Source organism: Ictalurus punctatus, chromosome 26 (genome assembly GCF_001660625.3).
Source record: "Ictalurus punctatus breed USDA103 chromosome 26, Coco_2.0, whole genome shotgun sequence".
In the NCBI taxonomy this organism is placed as follows: domain Eukaryota; kingdom Metazoa; phylum Chordata; class Actinopteri; order Siluriformes; family Ictaluridae; genus Ictalurus; species Ictalurus punctatus.
The window spans coordinates 14,366,152-14,387,325 of NC_030441.2; the positions used below are offsets into that span (position 1 = coordinate 14,366,152).

General features: G+C 40.8%; 2 protein-coding genes and 1 long non-coding RNA gene across 6 annotated transcripts in view; 1 reads left to right on the forward strand and 2 right to left on the reverse strand.

Annotated features, from left to right (window-relative positions):
* igf2bp2b (insulin-like growth factor 2 mRNA binding protein 2b) overlaps nucleotides 1-1,186 on the reverse strand; it is a 56,982-nt gene extending 55,796 nt beyond the window's left edge. The window contains exon 1 of one of the 2 annotated variants that reach the window (XM_017457513.3): nucleotides 480-1,186. In XM_017457513.3, the coding sequence (XP_017313002.1) occupies nucleotides 480-657 (178 nt within the window). In that variant the 5' untranslated portion in view covers nucleotides 658-1,186. The remainder of the gene's footprint in view (nucleotides 1-479) is intronic. The other variant, XM_017457512.3, reaches the window with a different exon arrangement.
* Nucleotides 1,187-6,643: 5,457 nt separating this feature from the next.
* Nucleotides 6,644-17,108, reverse strand: LOC108258698 (transformer-2 protein homolog beta). 2 transcript variants are annotated; one of them, XM_017457518.3, is made up of 8 exons: nucleotides 16,951-17,108; nucleotides 13,859-13,998; nucleotides 13,331-13,478; nucleotides 9,833-10,021; nucleotides 9,534-9,649; nucleotides 8,655-8,798; nucleotides 7,315-7,388; nucleotides 6,644-6,982 (listed from the first exon to the last, which is right to left on the reverse strand). In XM_017457518.3, exons 1-8 carry the CDS (start codon nucleotides 16,981-16,983, stop codon nucleotides 6,972-6,974), a joined length of 855 nt encoding a protein of 284 aa, XP_017313007.1. In that variant the 5' UTR covers nucleotides 16,984-17,108; the 3' UTR covers nucleotides 6,644-6,971. The 2 variants fall into 2 exon arrangements, with proteins under 2 accessions (XP_017313007.1, XP_017313005.1); XM_017457516.3 differs by lacking the exon at nucleotides 16,951-17,108 and having other exon boundaries at nucleotides 13,859-14,055.
* LOC108258699 (uncharacterized) lies at nucleotides 6,982-14,208 on the forward strand. 2 transcript variants are annotated; one of them, XR_006981146.2, is made up of 2 exons: nucleotides 6,982-7,411; nucleotides 13,306-14,208. It is a non-coding gene; the product is annotated as an uncharacterized LOC108258699 (long non-coding RNA). The 2 variants fall into 2 exon arrangements; XR_006981147.2 differs by lacking the exon at nucleotides 6,982-7,411 and adding an exon at nucleotides 8,733-8,868.
* Nucleotides 17,109-21,174: the final 4,066 nt, after the last annotated feature.

Below are 21,174 nucleotides of genomic sequence, written 5' to 3' on the forward strand. Positions count from 1 at the left end.
CTCGGACCAGCCCGAGAGAAACGTGTGGCAAAACAAAACAAAAACAACAAGACAAAAGCAAAACAAAACTGTAACCAGGGCATACAACTGCTCTCGTGCACTCAAGTCTGGGTGTTAAACCCTGGGATAATTGAAGTGCTCATCATGTCAGATTTGAACAGATAAGCCTGAGGATAGCTGCCGTGATAGCGCGCGCTGGACCTGCAAGTATTCCATGCCTGTGTGTACTATGTGTACGTGCGCGTGTGTGTGTATATGTACATGCATATGTATAGATTTAGAAATAGATATACATGTGCATGTGTGTGCGTATCCGAGTGTGTTTAAACTGCCTTTTCTCTTCATGTTCAAACTAAAAGGTTAGGTCAAAAAGGTATTCAGGTGTCACCTTTAAAAAAAAAACGAAAAAAAAAAAAAAAAAAAACTAAACTCATAATAATCATCTTCATCATCATAAAAAAGAAACCCCACGCGCTTACCCGACAGCGTTTCAATGGCTTTGATGGCCCACTTCTGATCAGGGAAATCAACGAAAGCGTAACCGGACTTGAGTAAGACGGTCCGGTCGCTGACGGGCAGCTGGCGCTCGCCGAACAACCGCTTCAGGTCTTCCACTGTGACCGAGGGACTCAGGTTCCCCACGTACAGTTTATTCATGATCCAAACACGGCACGGAAATTAACAGCAGCAGCAAACAACAAAAACAACAACAACAGCGAGAGAAGGGGGAGAAAGGAAAGAAAGAAAGAAAGAAAAACACGCACTGCACACACACACACACGCGCGCGCTCACACACACTCACACACACTCTCACACACTCGCAAACGCAAACACAAAACACGCGATTTAAGGCTGTGGAGGTGCGACAGAACCAAATCCCGAGAAGGAAATGAAATGATAAAAATGATCATTAATGAAAGAGTCGGTTCCGGTCGGTAAGACCCCCGGCATCAACTTCTCTCTCTGTGTAAATCACTTGACTAAAAGGTTTCTCTTTTTTTTTCTTTTCTTTCTTTTTTTTTTAAGGAAAAAAAAGAGAAAGAAATGTCCCGACGTCACTCCGGATAAGCACCGCCTATTGGATAAAAAGCTCGCGCGCCGAGAATCAGATGCCTTTCTATTACAGTCATTCAATCAGACCCGACCTGAAGAGCGACAATTAAAAAAAAATAAAAACACACACACACACACACACACACACACACACACACACACAACAGGAAGAAAGAAGAGCAGCGTGCTCATGGACACGCCCCTAACACACCTGGATCCTATAACAAATCTCCTTCAAATAAATAAAGAAAGAAATAGAGACATACACAATTGCTACCATGGTAATCATGTTTGTTTCTATACTGACATATTATTTGGGTTTGGTTTGTAATGCCACTTATTGTTGTTTTATGGCTACTAAAAACAACAGTGCCACACACAACAATGTTCCACGCTTTAGTTTAAGTTGCAACCCTGTCCTGGTAATGCAACCTGGAGGTGAACCTAATTTCTTAAATGCCTACAGCAGCTTTGCTTTGAGGGTGGGCTGTGATTTTTTTTTTTTTTTAACACTAACTGGAAAGCGCATCACAGTAATGACTGGTATCACGTACTTGCGTAATGCATTCTGGGTAGTGTAGGAAGCCCGAGATGTAATCTTGCACTACGGAATACTCCACAACATGATGTAGACCTATTCAAGACAAGCTTTTATGCCAAGATGGCTATTTACATGAGATCAGTTGGGTGAAGTAGACTACATACAGGCTGGCTGAGAAAGATCAGCCATGTTATACACAGCCAGGCTCGTAATGCAGGCCTACAGGAGAGCACCAATCTTGCCTAGGAGCTTACAGTGTACAGTGCTCCCCATTTCTGGAGAAAGGGGAGGATAACATGTAGCAGGAGGAAGAAAGTGTGATAGTGGACTTTTACCACTCTTCTACACTTGGCTCCAGTAAAACAAGCTGATGATACTGTATGTGTATATATATATATATATATATAGTCCCATCTGAAAGTATTGAAAAAGCCATGCCAACTCTATTGTTTTTTCACTATACATTGAAAACATTTGGGTTTGAGATAAATATGAGACGATAGATCAGATTATCAACTTTCATGTCCTCATATTTACATCTCGGGGTGTTAAACAACATGCCACCTTTTGTTTGAACCCACCCATTTTTTCAAGTGAACAGAAATATTGGAACACGTGACTGGCAGGTGTTTCTTGTTACCCAGGTGTGCCCTGTTAAATTGACTGTTTAATGAATGAATAGCTCTGAACATCTACTCTTGGTTTGAGCCCTGGGTTTCACCTGTGAAGACTGCATTTGTTGTTAAAAAGGATAAACCAACATGAAGACCAGAGAGCTGTCTATGCATATGCTTCTCCCATGGGAGAAAAGCATGCCATTTTAAGCACAACTCAGCACACTAGGGGCCTGTACCATGAAGCTAGTTGAACACACTTAGGGTTATGGGACTGGTTTCAAGTTGACAAAACCAATTCAATCCAATCAGGCTTTAGTGGTACCATGACGCTGGTTATCAACATACTCTGACAACTCAGGCTTTGATCCTTGAGCTATGATTAGTCCACGAGCATGTGCACATAAACGCGTGACATCGGCACCGAACAGCCAGTAGTGTTCAACATGGGGGGGGGGGGGGCAGGTGTGAATGCTTCTGGTTGAAAAGCAATAAATTATTTTGCGGAAGTATGAAGAATTTAAACCTACACTAACCACAAAAAGAGACACCATTGTGGCTGCCAAAGCTCAGGAACATTACTGATTGTATAAATAGTTAAGTTTACTTTTATAGGTGCACAATGAGAATAAACGGATTGAAAACTTATAACCCCAACATCTTTCATGTACTTTCATTAAATATAAATGTAAATTGTTTTAATTAAATATTTCTCCGTGAAGTGCACTTCTTACAGTTTGCTGGGGGGTTGAATTAGTCGTGTCACTTATATTATATGTCACTTTGCTCACAGCTGATTGGTCCAAGTTGGGTATGAGTTCTCTTACCTAGACCTTAACCTGCCCCGGAGCAGGTTAGCCATGGAGCGTAAGTTACTATGGCGATGAACACCGGTAAAAGCCGAGCCGCTTTCATGGTACCTAAAACCCAGGGTTGGCACAAACTTAAGCTGAAAGTTACCTGGCTAGCCACCTAAACCAGCTTCATGGCACAGGCCCCTTGTTGTTGTTGTTTTTTGTTATACTGAGTACAGTAGGTAGTGTTTTACACTTTTACATATTTAATGTGTAGCTTCAGGTTGTAATGTAGCCACCGTTCATTACTGGTCTGTCTAGTTTGATCTGTATAGGACTAACACGACTTAGATAAAATAAATGTCATAAAGAAACTATTTCATCAAAAACAGAAACGGCAGATTAGGGCTGTGTAAAATATTACACCAGTACATACTATGCACCAGTACATGCTGATGTGGGCTTACAGCATTTCCCCAATTCTGAAGGAATAAAATATAACAAGAAGAACAAACTGTGTTGATACACTGATTATTCAGACAGTTTTTTAGAGGCCACAGTGGCTTACCAAAGTTTCTATACCAGCTACTATAAGCCCTATTCAAATGGTATTATTATATTGTAAAGTAATTTTCAGGGTGTCCAAAAGTCAGAAACTAATGAGAGTACAGAGAAGTACTATGAAGTACTATCTCTACCTTTTCGTACAATGCTAATGCCATTTTATACCTTAAATAATTAATAATAATTAAATAATAACTACAAAATCACATATAGGTAATTTACCTCTTTTCAGACACCCTGTATTTTGTTCCCTGGGATAACTCCATGGCTTCCTGATGCTACTATGAGTTGATTTCTGTCTGCATGTTTTCTCTCCTTCATATCTGGAGAAAATACAGTGCTGTGAACATTTATTTCGTGATTTCTTCTGTTTTTGTGTACATTTCATACTAAATAGTTTTAGATCGTCAAACAAAATACAACATAAAACAAAGGCAGCCAGAGTAAACACACAATACAGTTAAAAAAAGTTATCTAACACCTATCACCCATGTGAAAAACTAATTGCCCCCTTAAACTTAAAGTCTGGTTGTGCCAACTTTAGAAGCAATAACTGCAACCAAACACTTCCGACTTACTTCTAGGACCAGGACTTACTCCTATGCTTTGGATCATTGTCTTGCTGCATAATCTAGTTGGGCTTCAGTTAACTTACAAACTGAAGACCGGACGTTCTCCTTTAGGATTTTCTGGTAGAGAGCAGAATTCATGTTTCCCTCAATTATTGCAAGTTACCCAGGCCCTGAAGCAGCAAAGCTTCCCCACACCATCACACTTCCACCACCATGCTTGACCGAAGGTATGATGTTCTTTTTGTGGAATTCTGTGTTTGGTTTACACCAGATGTAACGGGACACCTGTCTTCCAAACAGTTCCACTTTCAGCTCATCAGTCCACAGAGCATTCTCCCAAAAGGTCTGAGGATCATGAAGGTGTGTTTTGGAAAAATTCAGACAAGCCTTAATGCTCTTCTGGGTTAGCAGTGGTTTTCACCTCACCACTCTTCTATGGATGCCAGTTTTGCCCAGTGTCTTTTTGATAGTGGAGTCATGAACAGTGACCTTTATTGATGCAAGAGAGGCCTGTAGGTCCTTTGATGTTGCCCTTGGCTCTTTTGTGACTTGCTGGATGTGTTGTTGCTGTGCTCTTGGAGCAACTCTGGAAGGTCGACCACTTCTGGGAAGGTTCACTACTGTACAGAGTTTTTCCATTTGGAGATAATGGCTCTCACTGTGGTTCTTTGGAGTCCCAGAGCCTTTGAAATAGCTTTATAACCCTTGAATCACTTTCTTCCTCATAATTTCTGGAATTTCTCTCAATTTTAGTGTAGTGTGTTACTGGGTAAGATCTTTTAACCAGCTTCATGCTGTTGAAAAAGTTCTATTTAAGTGTTGATTTGATGGAACAGGGTTTGCAGTAATCAGGCCTGGTTGTGTCTAGTCCAGCTGAACCCCATTATGAATGCAGTTTCACAGATTTGCGGAATTAGCAACTATGGGGGCAAATACATCTTCACACAAGCCCAGTTGGTATTGGATAACTGTATTGTTTCAATAAATAACTATCATTTAAAAACTGTATTTTGTGTTTACTCAGGTTCCCTTTGTATCATCTTAAATTTTGTTTTAATTTCGGAAACAAATTAATATGAGACGTACCCAAAAACAGAAGAAATCAGGATGGGGCAAATACTTTTTCACAGCACTGTACATACCACAATTTAACGGGCTCAATGGTGCGCTTCTAATTTAAATCACATTCAGATAGACATCTCTGTGATGATACCAGAAGTTGTTGCCTCTTGCGGTCAGACACGCTATGTTTAGTCTTTGTGTGTTTAATGACTTCCAGCAGTTGCAAAATTGTGGATGCTTTGGAAGGGTCTCTCAGATGGCTCACTGTTTCGTCTTCACTGGAACTCCATTAGAAGGAACAAGGGGGGAAAAGTTTGATACTCATTCATACACTGTGTAGACATACACTATGTAGGTGTATGATGACTGACTGTAGCCCATACGTTGTTATTGTGCATTGTGTCACTGCCCTCTACCCTGTTTCTCACGGTAAAGAGACCACCATAGATATGATCTGGTGGTTTGATAGATATACCATTTCTGAGCAGAGCAGTGACAGTGACACAGTTAATCCTGTGGTTTTGCCTGGATCAGATTGTTTGCTATTAATCAAAATCGTAAGGCGGATTATTTTGGACCATCAATGGCCGTTTAAACGAGGTGTGAAGTGTCTCTGGGCTGAATGTTTGGTATTTAGGGGAAACACAGCATGAATCCAGTATGGAATTAAAAACATGACTCACAAAAATTAGGAACCACTAATGCAGCTGCTGCCTATAAGAGCGCGAGTGAGTGTGTGCAAAGTTTGTGGACACTCGACTGAAATGTTTCTCACGATCTTAAAAAGCTTTTGACGTGAAGGTGTGTTAAATGTGTGAAATCTGTGTTGTAGACAAAAATATAATCATTTCTTATTAGAAAACTAACATTATATTTTCAAAAAAAAAAAATCGTATTTTAAACAGACGACTCGGGGCGAAATATTCCGAAAAGCAGCCGATAAGAGTCCGGCGTCGGTGTGAACTCCTTTAATACTGTTTAAAAAGCATCTCAGGGAAATTCCTCAAGAAATCAGTCGAGAAACCGCCAAGAATACATTTCTGGAAATCTTAGGAAGAAACGGCGTCTACTTTGAAGTTGCTAAAATATTATAGTATTTCGGACTTTAAAATTAAAAAAAAAAAAAAATTACAATCACAACATAATTCCCATAGTTCCGTTTGTGTTACTCCTGAGTTTTGATGACTTTATTATTATATAATAAAGGGGGGGGGGGGTCTAAACTTTTCACTGGTAGTATGTGTGCATGTAATTTTATTATACACACACACACACACACACACACAAGTTTCTCTCTTCATTCTTATGTCATTGTTGAGACCTCCTGACAAAATGTTTTGCTCGACCCTAACGTTCTCATCATTGAAATAATTCTGATATTAGATCCCTCATGTGGTCAGCGTTACTACCCAAACCTAAACAAAGGAAGAATACAAACACAGTTGTAAAATACTGTTTATTTCTTGGATATTGACAACATATGCATTTACATCTGATTTCCCAGCTGGTTGGATTTTATGATGATTTTGACTGGGACACACTGGTGTATTACAACATAGCTAAACATCAAATGAGGCTTGTAGCCAATCTAACACAAGTAGAAGATGCACAGCTCATCATCAACAAAGACTATTAAATCAAACATGCATGGCATTTAAAATACAAAAAAACAAAAACCCCACCAAAACTTAAAACTCCTATCCTTCCATTATTCCTCATCCATGAGCACAGAATCCCCTCCATCGATTAGACTCAGTAACTCTGGCTTCCTCAGTAGCGCCCTGTCAGAGCAGACAGACATTAACATTAGGATAAAACACCCTGGGCAAATTCCAGCAGTGACGAAAGCATGTGGGGAAAATGAAGAGAGAGAGAGAGAGAGAGAGAAGAAAAAAAAAAAAAAAAAAAAAAAAAAAAAAAAAAAAAAAAAAAAATGCACACATCTTGTGAGTCATACATTTTCAAGACTAGACGACTCCCTGCTGACTGTTTGCTCTAGAATATTCACCACATTCTTTCCTATGTTCGTTTCAGATGAGTGCAACAGCTTAAAAGTGTCACGTAACTGTCTTCTAAACGAATACATTGCTTCACACACACTGGGTGTACGTACGTGGCGAGTAGGACCGTGAGCGGGACCGGGATCTGTATCCTCCACGGCCGTAGTAGGGCGAAGGAGACCTGCGCCTACGTGAACACAGAGTTTAAAGGTCAGCATAGGACTAATGTGTGTATATACACACACACACACACACACACACACACACACACACACACACACACATTAGTATATTTATACAATACATATATATTTATATTTTGATATAAATCACATCAAAATTTACACCACAGGTCAAACAAGAAGGAATTTAAACGCGTGTCTGCTTAAGAGTGCACACACACTTTAATCACAACTATAATTTTGTCAGAGAAATTCTTCAACAAAAGGAACACTATTGTTCTTTCAGTCTGAATATAGGGGTTTCCAATTAAAAAACAAACAAACAAAAAAAAACCCTCTGCTTATTCATGATCAGAGCAAAACACTCTCCACAAGCCTTAACATAAGTTTGTGGACACTCGACTGAAATGTTTCTCACGATCTTAAAAAGCTTTCGATCTGAAGGTGTGTGATTAAATGTGTGAAATCGGTGTTGTACACAAAAATATAATCGTGCCGACGTGTTCATTTCTTTCATTAGAAAACTAACATTTTATTTACAAAATAATATTTATATTTTAAACGGACGACTCGGAGCGAAATATTGTGAAAAGCAGCCGAAAAGAGTCCAGCGTCGGTGTGAACTCCTTTAATACTGTTTAAAAAGCATCTCAGGGAAATTCCTCAAGAAATCGGTCGAGAAAACGCCAAGAATACATTTCTGGAAATTCTAGACAAAAAGAGAGTCTACTTTGAAGATGCTAAAATACTAAATTAATTTGGATTTTTTTTGACCTTTTGATGACTTTATTACTATTCTAAAATGTGGGAAAATAAATAAAAAAAGATTGAGTGTGTCTAAACTTGACTGGTAGTGTATATGTACAAAGCCTTTTCTGGCCTTCTTCAAAAAAGTGAAAAACCAACTTTGTGGTAATAGTTTGAGGAAGAACTACATAAAGGGTGTGATGGTCAGGTGTCCATAAACTTATGGCCATATAGCGTATGAAAGACGACCAATAATATAACATAACTTAGGCTATAATTTTGTATGGCAAAATAAAATCTGGTCATTAACTGTTTTAGTTAAACACGGCTTTAGTGAATTTCCTGACTTGAATTTTACAAAAAAAAAAAAAAAAAAAAAAAAAAAAAAAAAAGCGTCTTGGACTTTAATAACGTTGCGATTCTCATACAGTACGAATACAGTAAGATCAGGAACACAACAATAAAACAGGAAAGGTTCCCCAACACTACACAAACGCTAACACCCTGCTGCTGCACTCTCTGACCTGTAGGATTTGTAGTATTCCCGATCGTCGTAGCGGTCGTATCCTCGGTCGTATCCTCGGTCGTATCCCCGATCGTAGCAGTCTCTGGAGCGACTGGAGGACGTGCTGGGTCTTCCTCCGCCGCCGCCGCCACCACCACCCCCACTGTTCGCACACGAAGAAAGGAGAAAATGGAGAGAAAAGGGATGAAGAGGATCTCCATACAAGTGTAAATGTACTGCAGCAAGGCCGAATTGAGATATATAGAAGTTTTTGTGGGTTTTTTTTTTTAAAGCCTTTCAACGTGGCCACTCACAATGAACAGTATAAAGAAAACCCTTCTCTACTTTTAAGTTAGTTTCGAGCAGTACTGGCTGCAGATCAATTTATATACAGCCACGTTACTTGATTAAATCTGTGTTGAGAAGGTAACCGTCGTCAACGGCAAAGTTAGCGCCCGTGACCGACGTTAGCTGGTTATCGTGTTGCTAACGCTACTCGATATAGTCCGCTGTGCGGCGATTTCAGTCCAAAACATGTTCTCAGGAGAGAGAGATACGCTTTCGTGAAAGCGCTTGTGTTCTTTCCTACTTTACATGTTGAATGTGCCACGGTGGGAAATGATGACAACTTACAAATTACCGTTTACAAAAGCACCACAAACAGCAATAATTTCAGCAGAGGTCAGTTTGTGAATGAAAAGAAAGGCTTGAAGGGTTTTTATTTTATTTAAAACAATTGCTGTTCACCCCCGAGACAGCAGAGCACTCGACATTAAAACTGTTCCGTTAAAAATAGCGCTGATGTCTCTACTGCTGCAATACTTGCCTCTCGTGACACAGTTAAATTGAGGATCCTGTCCTAGATCAGTGCGAAACGCGTAACGTAATGTACACTCACTAGGTTGGCCGTCCCATGTAAATCCCAGGTGTGGGGGTGTGTGGTCTCTTGGTGATGGAAAAGTCCACTCGGATACGCCGGCCATCCAGCTCCATGCCGTTGGCTTGCTCTTTAGCCTGAAAACGTAACAGCAAAACAGGTTAGAGTAACAGACAGAACTGTGCATCTGCTTTAACACAAAGCACATATTAAAAAATATATATATATATATATATATATATATATATATATATATATATATATATATATATATATATATATAAAGCAGCAGCAGCTCATCCTCTGGAACACACACACACCTCCTTGGAGTCCTCTTTGTTCTCGAAGTAGACGAAGGCGAAACCACGTGAGCGGCGAGACTGCTGGTCGTACACGATGCTGACGTTGGACAGGGGGCCGTATTTGGAGAACACTTCTCGGAGGTCGCGCTCGGTGGTGTACAGGCTCAGGCCGAACACACCCAGGCAACAGTTGGGGTCAGGGTTCGCCTACAAGACGAAAGCAGAGGAGTTTTATTACCTCACCAAGAGCATTCAAATGAAGTAGCAATAAATACATTTAAAAAAACAAACAAAAAAAATGTCTGGGAACTGGTTCTCCCCAAATACCTGGCTAATATATTCTAAAGCAAATAAAATCAGTTGATACTGAGGTTTGGAAAGCATCCCAGCAGCAGTGGTAATCACGATTATTAAATACAATTACTAACTGACTTTGGAAACAGCATGCATTTATTGAACATAATAAATAAATAAATAAAGAAAGAAAAATTAATAATCATGCATTTACTGAGCTTAAATAACACAAATAATGCAAGAATAAAAATAAATGAAATCACTACAGTGAGGGAAAAAAGTATTTGATCCCCTGCTGATTTTGTACATTTGCCCACTGACAAAGAAATGATCAGTCTATAATTTTAATGGTAGATTTATTTGAACAGTGAGAGACAGAATAACAACAAAAAAATCCAGAAAAACGCATGTCAAAAATGTTATAAATTGATCTGCATTTTAATGAGGGAAATATGTATTTGACCCCTCTGCAAAACATGACTTAGTACTTGGTGGCAAAACCCTTGTTGGCAATCACAGAGGTCAGACGTTTCTTGTAGTTGGCCACCAGGTTTGCACACATCTCAGGAGGGATTTTGTCCCACTCCTCTTTGCAGATCTTCTCCAAGTCATTAAGGTTTTGAGGCTGACGTTTGGCAACTCGAACCTTCGGCTCCCTCCACAGATTTTCTATGGGATTAAGGTCTAGAGACTGGCTAGGCCACTCCAGGACCTTAATGTGCTTCTTCTTGAGCCACTCCTTTGTTGCCTTGGCCGTGTGTTTTGGGTCATTGTCATGCTGGAATACCCATCCACGACCCATGTTCAATGCCCTGGCTGAGGGTAGGAGGTTCTCACCCAAGATTTGACAGTACATGGCCCCGTCCATCGTCCCTTTGATGCGGTGAAGTTGTCCTGTCCCCTTAGCAGAAAAACACCCCAAAAGCATAATGTTTCCACCTCCATGTTTGACGGTGGGGATGGAGTTCTTGGGGTCATAGGCAGCATTCCTCCTCCTCCAAACAAGGCAAGTTGAGTTGATGCCAAAGAGCTCCATTTTGGTCTCATCTGACCACAACACTTTCACCCAGTTGTCCTCTGAATCATTCAGATGTTCATTCGCAAACTTCAGACGGGCATGTATATGTGCTTTCTTGAGCAGCGGACCTTGCGGGTGCTGCAGGATTTCAGTCCTTCATGGCGTAGCGTGTTACCAATTGTTTTCTTGGTGACTATGGTCCCAGCTGCCATGAGATCATTGATAAGATCCTCCTGTGTAGTTCTGGGCTGATTCCTCACTGTTCTCATGATCACTGCAACTCCACGAGGTGAGATCTTGCATGGAGCCCCAGGCCGAGGGAGACTGACAGTTCTTTTGTGCTTCTTCCATTTGCAAATAATCGCACCAACTGTTGTCACCTTCTCACCAAGCTGCTTGGCAATGGTCTTGTAGCCCATTCCAGACTTGTGTAGGTCTACAATCTTGTCCCTGACATCCTTGGAGAGCTCTTTGGTCTTGGCCATGGTGGAGAGTTTGGAATCTGACTGATTGATTGCTTCTGTGGACAGGTGTCTTTTATACAGGTAACAAGCTGGAATTAGGAGCACTCCCTTTAACAGTGTGCTCCTAATCTCAGCTCGTTACCTGTATAAAAGACACCTGGGAGCCAGAAATCTTTCTGATCGAGAGGGGGTCAAATACTTATTTCCCTCATTAAAATGCAAATCAATTTATAACATTTTTGACATGCGTTTTTCTGGATTTTCTTGTTGTTATTCTGTCTCTCACTGTTCAAATAAACCTACCATTAAAATTATAGACTAATCATTTCTTTGTCAGCGGGCAAACGTACAAAATCAGCAGGGGATCAAATACTTCTTTCCCTCACTGTATACCTCTACATGTACTTTCCTTACTTATTCAAGCTATGGATAGCTGCTTACATTTGTTTTCTTTAATGCTTTTGCACAAAATTTGTGTCTCCTGCATGTTTCCACCATATTGATGTCTCGCCTGTAAGCTGGTGGAGCACGTCACGTGACGCATTTCAGCGAATCGCGTACACTGAAATGAACTTTCAAGTTCCTTAGCCAATGAAATTCTGTCTCCTGTTTTTCTCCTGTAGTGTCTCACTATTAGTGAGCTCTAGAAAGGAAGTGAGCGTATTTAGACCAGCTGTCACGATGCTGGGAGAAATGAGCTTTCCAACGATACCAAACGTTATTCGTTTTTGTTCCACGTCTGACTCTTTGAAAGCAAATTGTTTCCAAACGGCTGAAACAGTTTTATCTTTCTTGTCAACCAAAGGCTCCCTTTCTGTCATCTCGGCTTGAGCTGAACTAAAAATGCCACAGCCTAGCGGGGAGCGAGCTTGGCCTTTCAGGGAAAGGCAAAGGCGCACCACTGTAAAGAAAAATGTCGCGCGGTTTTTAAAAAGACAAAACGAGAATCGTGGAAGGCCGTAATTGAAATCAAAAATCCGATTAATCGCATAGCCCTAGTTTCCATGTTGATTTATCATGACCTTTATTTCCGTGCACTGTTATTTTAAACCACCAAACACTTGGGCTTTAAGAGATCATGAGTGTGCAATTATGCTTTTTGGATTCGCTCTCTGGATGACGAAGTGAAATCTTAAACCGGGGTATCCGATCTTCTCTGCAAAAGGCGGGTGTAGGTGCAGGTTTTCATTCCAGTCAAGCAGGAGCCACACCCGATTCCACCTGTTTACAATCAGTTGATCTTGGCTTCCAATAGACTCAGGCTTTTGCTCGGTTGGAATGAAAAACCTTCACCCACACCGACCCTTTCCGGATAAGATTGGAAACTCATCTAAGACCGTTGCTCCGCTTGAGATCCCACTCGTTCGTTGGAAGCGGCAGTGCTACACGACATCGCCCGAATCCCAGAAGCTTAAGTCTGCTTCTGTTTCAGAGTTCACGTCGTTTACTCCTTTCAAAGACACGCTACACGCAGTTTGTTTTCGTTTCTCCTGCTTGCCTTTGAGAAAATGACTAATCCTTATTAAAATCTTATCGTTGTTTTAAACAGCGCTCTAAACTTTTGTCAAAACCACCAGGAAACAAAAATGCCAGCCATCCCAGCTGAAATGTTGTCGTTCCAAATATCTCCTCTGTTGGGTAATATAAAAGGAACTGGGAGTGTGAGAGATGAGGAATCGCAGTATGACAGTGATCTGTGTGCGTGTGTGTGTTAGAGAGAGAGATACAGGAGGTCCGTACCCGGTTGCCGACATGCCGTCTGCGATTGGACATGGGTGAGTGGCTGCGGCTGCGTCGGTACTCGCGACTGTACGAGCGGCTGCGCGAGTGGCGTCGGCGAGAGCGTGAGCGTGAGTGACGACGGCGAGAGCTCCTGTGGGAACGGGACCTGTGTGAGAGAGAAACAGTTTTTGTTTTTAAAAAACCCCACTCATTCATCGTCTGAAAAATACACATCTCTATTTTTCACAAAACAGCAAACATTAATCTGAAGAATTGCAAAGTTTCCCCGGGTCTTTACACTTTCGTTACGAACGCAACGAACATCTCAGTTAACTTGTCTACACAAATGAGAACACAAAACACTTAGTTTTATTTATTGATTTTTTAAAAAAGAGAAACTTAAGTATAGCCTACACGAGATGATGAAAGATATTAACTTGGCAATGTTCGGCAACGTGCTTTGTCCGTCAACGCAAACGCAAAATACCTTTGTCTCCTCCTCCCCTCCCATTAAGAGACATGCGAGGTATAAAGAAAGATCATTACCTGGATCTGGACTTCGACCTGGACCTGGAGCGAGACTTGGATCTGGAGCGGGAGCGGTGGGAGCCATCCTTAGATCTTCCTGGCGAGTTGCTGGTCGACTTCACAGAGCCTCTGGGACTCACACTCCGAGAGCGGGACTCCTGCACAATCCAAACCAAATGAACACAACAGAACCAGAGCGAGAACCTCCCATGCATCAAGTCATGACCCCAAACCTCTTATTGACTAATCATGTTGACAAACAGACTTGTTAAAGCTGGAGTCGGTTTAAATTCCATTGCATCATGAAGGAGTTTTTTTTATTTTATTTCTTTTCTTTTTTTAAATAAACAAAACACTGACTAACATTAGGATATCGTTTACAATGCGTTGTCTTTATGACAGAAAGAGTAGCATGCAAACTTTAATGAAAGAGTTGATATTCAAACAAAAACAGACTAATGCACATTACTTAGCCCTCCTTCATCTTATCCACCCGAACACTTCTGAGATTAACTTCATAACTTCAACCAACATTCTGTTCTTCTTTTCTTCTGTTTCTTATTCTGACTTCTGTACTTCATCTTCAACCATTCATTGCTTCCAAAGTGACAACACTCTACATGAGGGGAACGTCTCAGAACTTCTGGCCACACAGAATTAGCATGCACTCGCAAAATTCAGCCTCATTTAAACAACATTCGACTTCGGCCACCTTTTTCATTCTTCCCATCTTAACCTTAATAGGAAAAACAAGAAAAGGGTAAAGTCCGTGTAGTAGGCATGTGGGTGAAAATGTAACATTAGTTTTAAAAAAAAGAAAATAAAAAAAATCAATTTAGAGACTATGATTATAGGCCAATATACAGAGCTTACAAATTGAATGTTACACTACCTTAAAAAAAAAATGCATAAAATGTTATAACAGATCAAATGAGCACTTATCTAAACAGTGCAAGTTTTAAAGTTTTGCTGGACCACCCAATTTACCTCGGATTAAAAGAAAAATCCACCCTGAACTACTTAACTTTCTTGGCATATTTATTTTGGAAAGAAACTCCAACGTTAGTTTTTTTGTTTTGTTTTAAAAGTTGAAATATAATTCTTATTTATATTTTTAAATACGATCAACGCCACCCTGTCCAGTGGGATTCATCCCGTCTTCTTATCTACCTAAAGAGACAGACGGAGCAGTACATTAATCCTTTAGTCTGTCCGGCTCTCACACCTCTTCAAACAGATCAACATCCCAAGCTTCATCTCCCACGCCATCCTCATCTTGTAGACCGTTAATTAGTGAGCCTCGCCTTCACTGTAACGGCGTTCTGTGCCTTCGAGCCCAGTGTTTCCAGTTTCCACCACTTCTGCGCCCGTGTTGGAAAATTGCGAGAAAATAATAATAAAAAAAAGGATCTTGCTTTATTTATTTATAGGAACTAACATGTTGCTTTTGTTGAAATGTTTCTGCCATCAAACACCAATATAACCAAGCTATAGCAATTACTACAGCTATGTTTCCGTCCACGTTGCGACTAACTTAACGCGGAAAACTGGAACGTCACAAAGCGTTGGCGAATAAAAACGGGTGCAGGCTGTTTTTTATAGAAGTTTGCAGCTGTTGCTTGTCAGACTGTACGAACACAATCCCCGGTGTAAGCCGTGTCACACTGTAGGATATCAGTTGTCATTGTTGTCGGACTGTACGACAGTCAAGACGTGAAAAACGGACGCAAGCGAGAAGACTCGTACGGAGTAGGAGAAGCAGTGTGCACCAGGGTTAAAGCGAGAGAACAAAATTCACACAGAAATACATGGATGGAAACGTAGCTAGTGTCCCTGAGAGACGTCACTGTGGCACAACCGGCTATTAACACCACCAACTTAAAAATAAACCTCATTAGTGCGGGAATTGCTAAAGTCATGCCAAATATCTCAATACAGAGCCAGACATACCGTGTTTCAGGGTGGAGTTTTCCTTTAAACCTTTGACCTGGGATAAATTCTGATTGTCCACCATTTTGGATTGGCCAGAAAAAAAAACAACACACATTCTCAGCACTGTAATCTTAAAGAATGATCATTAATTAATACGGGTTTCTTTCCCTTGTGAATAAACACTAACATTAAAAACAAACAAAAAACAAAAAAAAACACTTTCCTTCGAGATGCTGTCATTTTCCACAATAAATTTATTACATTCAGCCACTGGGAAAATTCAACGTGTCAGCTGCAGAAGATTAAAATGAAACCCAAACCGAAAGACTTTAATCTGGTTTAAAATAAATTCACCGTAAAAACAAACAAAAACAGAATTAAAGGATGGTTTAAATGCCATTATGGACGCTTTTTTAAATCGGATTAATAGACACGATTTTTATTTTTATTTTTTTATTTAACCTTTAAATGGCGCCAGCGCGTGGGGTTTGGTTACTACCTTAAAAACTCGACATTTTTTTTTTATTTAATTGCCTAATACCTAACAATTACAGTGATAAGAAGCGACAACTAACAATACTTTATAAAATGTATTGTACAAACGTGAGATTTATCTGATATCGTCTGTAATATTTCGTGTTTAAACCTGTGCAGCTGTTACTCTTGGTAACCGAAACACAATGGGGGCCTAATACCAAACAGCCACTCGCTCGCTACGTAGGAACCCTACATAGTGTGCAAAAGAATGGCTTCCACGCCTTATCTAGTGCCCTTGATTATGGCTGATTTGGAAGTTGGGATTGAGCCAGCGACAAGGACAGGCCTACAGTGCTTTACGCCTCGCAATAAAAGCTAAGCTAACACGCTAACAAGCGAACACGCTACACAGCTAGGCCTCGGCGCTGTGGTGAATATTAACAGCTAATCAGTTAAAAAAAAAAAAGCAACAGCGAAACGTTAGCTGAAATAATAACCTGCGAATTGATGAGTCGTTATTGCGCCGCCATTAAACGTAGCTAATTAGCTATCTTGCAAAAAAAATGCTAAAGTCTTTCACAATGGATTCCGTTTATTCAGCTAGCAATATTACGCTAATGATTTAACGTAGTTAAACACGTCCCTAAACACGTTGTTTTAAAATATTTTTCCCCCTCAAAAAAAACCTTATCCTTACGTACTTTCACCACAAACTCCTTCTCGTTGTCGCTCATGGCGGATCTGTATCTGTAAATGAACAAGCAGAGAAAATTAAATATAATTTCCCTCCTCGCGCTACAAGCTGAACAGACAGCTAGCTGTATCCTCAAGCTCCGCCTTCTGCACGTTCGCTGCAGCTCGCTGATTGGACAATACATGTAGCTTGGTCCTTGTTGAACCAATCAACGCGTAGAGGGCGGGTTTAACCAGTGGGTGGGGTACATAATGGCGGCTTTTATGATTCAGACTGCCATCTACTGTTCAGGCGTGTAATTACACACGATGCGCATGTACGTTATATGCGCACCGGATAGGACTAGGATAGGACTGTTTTTTATTTCCATTTTATGTTTCTCATATTGTATCCAATTATCTGCCTTTTTTGTGGAATTGCATATTCTGATGGCTGGATGAATCTGTGGCTGAGTGTGCTCCTGAGCCTCCTCAGCTCAACTTAGAGACTATGAGAAGGATTGTCCATGATAGCTTTCAGCTTCCCTCTCATCCTCTTCTCAGTCACTAGCTTCACACTGTCCAGTTGCCTCTCTGCAGTTCTTGCCTGGTGTCTCACTAATGCTAAACAGGGTTGAGTCTGACCAGTACCTGGATTGGAGACCTCCTGAGGAAAACTAAGATTGCTGCTGGAAGTGGTATTAGTGAGGCCAGCAGGGGGCGCTCACGGTATGGGGCCTAATGACCCAGTATAGTGAGGGGGACACTATACTGTAAAAGCAGCACAGTCTTTTGGATGAGATGTTAAACCCTGGACATTTACTGTTACAAAAAGTGTAGGGGTAAAACCCCAGTGTCCTGGTGAAAATTGTTGTCCACTACCCCCCATTGTGACAGAGGTGGGAAGTCCACCACCACCTCTAGTGATACAGCCAATAATGGAGGAGTCATCTGAGAACTTCTGTTGGTGGCACGTTCCTGAATCAAATCAGAAGTCAGAGGTATACAGGGTGAACAAGAATGGTGACAGTACAGTTCCTTGGGGTGCACCAGTGTTGCTAGTCACAACGTCTGACAAGCAGCTTTGCAGCCTGACATACTGTGGCCTGCCAGTGAGGTAGTCTCTAATCCAGGCCATGAGGTCCACCCACACCACAGAGAGCTTCTCAGCCAGCTACAGTGGCTGGACCATGTTAAAAGCACTTCAGAGGTCAAAGAACATGATCCTCACAGTGCTTTGTGGGCTCTCCAGGTTTGTGCAAGCTCAGGCATGTACCATGGCCCTGAAGTGCTGCAGTACCAGGCTCTCAAGGGTCTTCATTGCATGTGATGTTAAGGCCACAGGCCTGAAGTTGTTCAGAGCGCTGGGACATCCTTTTTTGTGCACAGGGACCATGCAGGATGTCTTCCAGTTCTTAAACAGAAAGTATGCTTCGCTTTTTACACATACACTAGGAACAGCATACAGTACGCATGACGCAAATTTCGCCATCAGCAGAGTATGCGTGCCGGCCAATTTGTTTAACCGCATGCACTTTGTACACGCAGGTAGCACACGTACATTTAATTCTTAAGCACTATTTAGTTGTTCCACAAGGTATCAACAGTAGCCCAGTGCCACTGATTCTCAAGGAAGTTGAAGAAAAAACAGAATAAATGGAAGCGATGGAAACGAGTGCAGGTAAGAAAGTACCCGCATTTGTATAATTCTAGCCTTAAAGTGAATAAGAATTTGTATATGGATGCTACTCATGGCGAGAGATTGCCCAAGCATCATTCTTCGTGTTGTTGTTATTCTTCTTCATTGTCATCCTTCACACCTAAAGACCTGCTTTACAGTTCTGTACTGACTTCTGTAGGCCAGGAGAGGTAGTGCAAGTTGTCGTAATGCGCATGCGTCGACCGATGTGTACGTGTACATGTCAAATGGAGCATATTTTGAAAGGTTATGTGTACGACTGGGCGCATACTCTAGTGTACGCTTAAAAAAACCGAAGTATACCAGAGGCTTTAGGCACCTTCTTCAGCCTCTGAGAGAGGTCAAAAAGATGCCAAAACACTCCTGCCAGCTGCTCTGCACAAACTTTAAGCAGCCTCAGGCTGATGTTGTCAGGGCCCTTGGCCTTGGTAATCCAGGTCTTAGTGAGCTGCCGTCTCACCTGGCTGGTTGTGATCATGATGACTGGAGTGGTGGTGTGGCGATGCTGTCTTCCTGGGTGTGGAAGGTGTAGTGATGTTCTCTGTGTTTGCGTCGTGTGCTGGTAAGAAGAGGTGGGCTGTGGCTGTTGTGCTCCAATGTTGTGGTGCTGCAGGGATGCCTGCAGAGTGGGGTGTAGCTGAGGTGCGAAAAGAGACAGTCACTTTGGAGGTGTGAATCGGGAGAGTTGAAGAGGTGGAGGTTCAGCCTGTGTTAGTGAGTCAAATCTGTTGAAAAACAGGTTTAAATCGTTGGCATGACCTTTTGTCCTCTCAACGGTTGCTTCTGACCTTTTCATGCCAGTAATGCACCACACCTCCCGGATTGTTCTGTTGCAGCTTGTTCATGTTCTAAACTCATGAATATGTAGACAACACAGACCCAAAACTTGTGATATCAAGTACTGCAAAGGTGTTCAAACTTACCTTATACCATTCTGTGCCATTCTATAACAAACTGTCCTCTCATCTTTGCATTTCTACAGCCATTTATTTTATTTGTTTTAATTATTTATCTCCTTACACATTTGATGACATGTATATTTAGTTATTTATGCAGGAATATGTTGATTTATCAATTTAATTATTTATTATTTTCTTTGGCAGGTTTTGACCTCCATACCTTCCTTGCTTCACTTTTCTCTCATGTTTAGCTGTTTGCAGTACTTTTATGGATATTACATGGCATCTTGGATTAAAAAAAAAATCCAATAAGATTTAAAAGTAATAAAGAAAATGGTAAAAGCTCAATATCTATGGTGTCATTTGAGTGACAAATGTCAGGAGCTGATGTTGTTTTGACGAGGCAAAAAAGGTTCTTCCACCTGTAATCATGCAGTGCCATGAAATGACCAGCAGGCGTCAGTATTTCCCAATTAAAAGAGCGGCGCTGCTCTCAGTACTTCAGTAAACAATGGAGATTTAATACAATGATGCGATGTGGAGAACTCACGGTTCTAAAAGCAACGAGTCTTTAGAGCCGTATTAAAGGAGAGGTAGGTTTAATTTGGGAGATTTTAATGGTCTGTTAGAGCAGCATATCCGCTGCCACCATATTAGCAAAACAGGAGCATTGCACAGTCCTATTATCGAAATAAAAAAACATCATAAATGACTTTTTAAAGAGGATTACACGTGAAATTACAGACAGGCCCAATACAATAAATATTGTTATATTATATAAATATTATACTCAAAATTAGAAAATTTTGCCCGGAAGTAGATTTCATCCATGAGACGGTCATCTGAAGTGAGGCGGCTGAGTAGAGAGAGATAATACCGAATTACTGTTTATTAGGTGAATTACTGTTTAATCCAGTGAGTCAGAATGATTTTTAAAATAAAGTTCAAACTATTTAAAGTTTTTAAATAGTAATTTACAGAAAATAGTGACAGTGGCTGTACAATACTTAATAGAGGAATCCTGTTAGACAGACACTCAACTTCTGCTCACAATCCCATATTATTGCGATAATAATAATAATAATAATAATAATAATAATAATAATAGCATCTTGTTTTATGCAACATCTACAACATTGTGTTGAACAGCTGGGATTAAAGGGATAGTTTGTTGAAATATGAAGTTGATGTAATTTTAAACTTTGCCCCAGATGTTGTAAATCAGCTGAAAATGTTTGCTTCCTGACATCTCCTTCCTTAGTTGTTTTTTTTTTAAACTAGAGCTACAGCATTACATCATCTCTCCCAAAATCTTTAGCATGAGTACATGCCCAAATGTGTATATACACTTGCCGTACTGACATTGATGAGCACTGAAATCTTGATAAAATAATGCTGTTGTAGAACAGCAGACTTCAAAATTTAAATCTAAAGTTACACATTCAGCTATACAGTTATCTGACCTTCAAGGTTTGGGAGGCGGAGGCTAGACGGCATGGTACCAATGGTACCAAATGGTACCAAACTGCGTTTAAGAAAAAGGGGAGGGAGGGAGGGAGGGAGGGAGGGAGGGGAAGGGGAGGGGGGTGATTCCGGTAAGAATAGCTGAGATTTCTACAGAAGTGGATGTGGTGTGAAGCGGATGTTCACAGAAA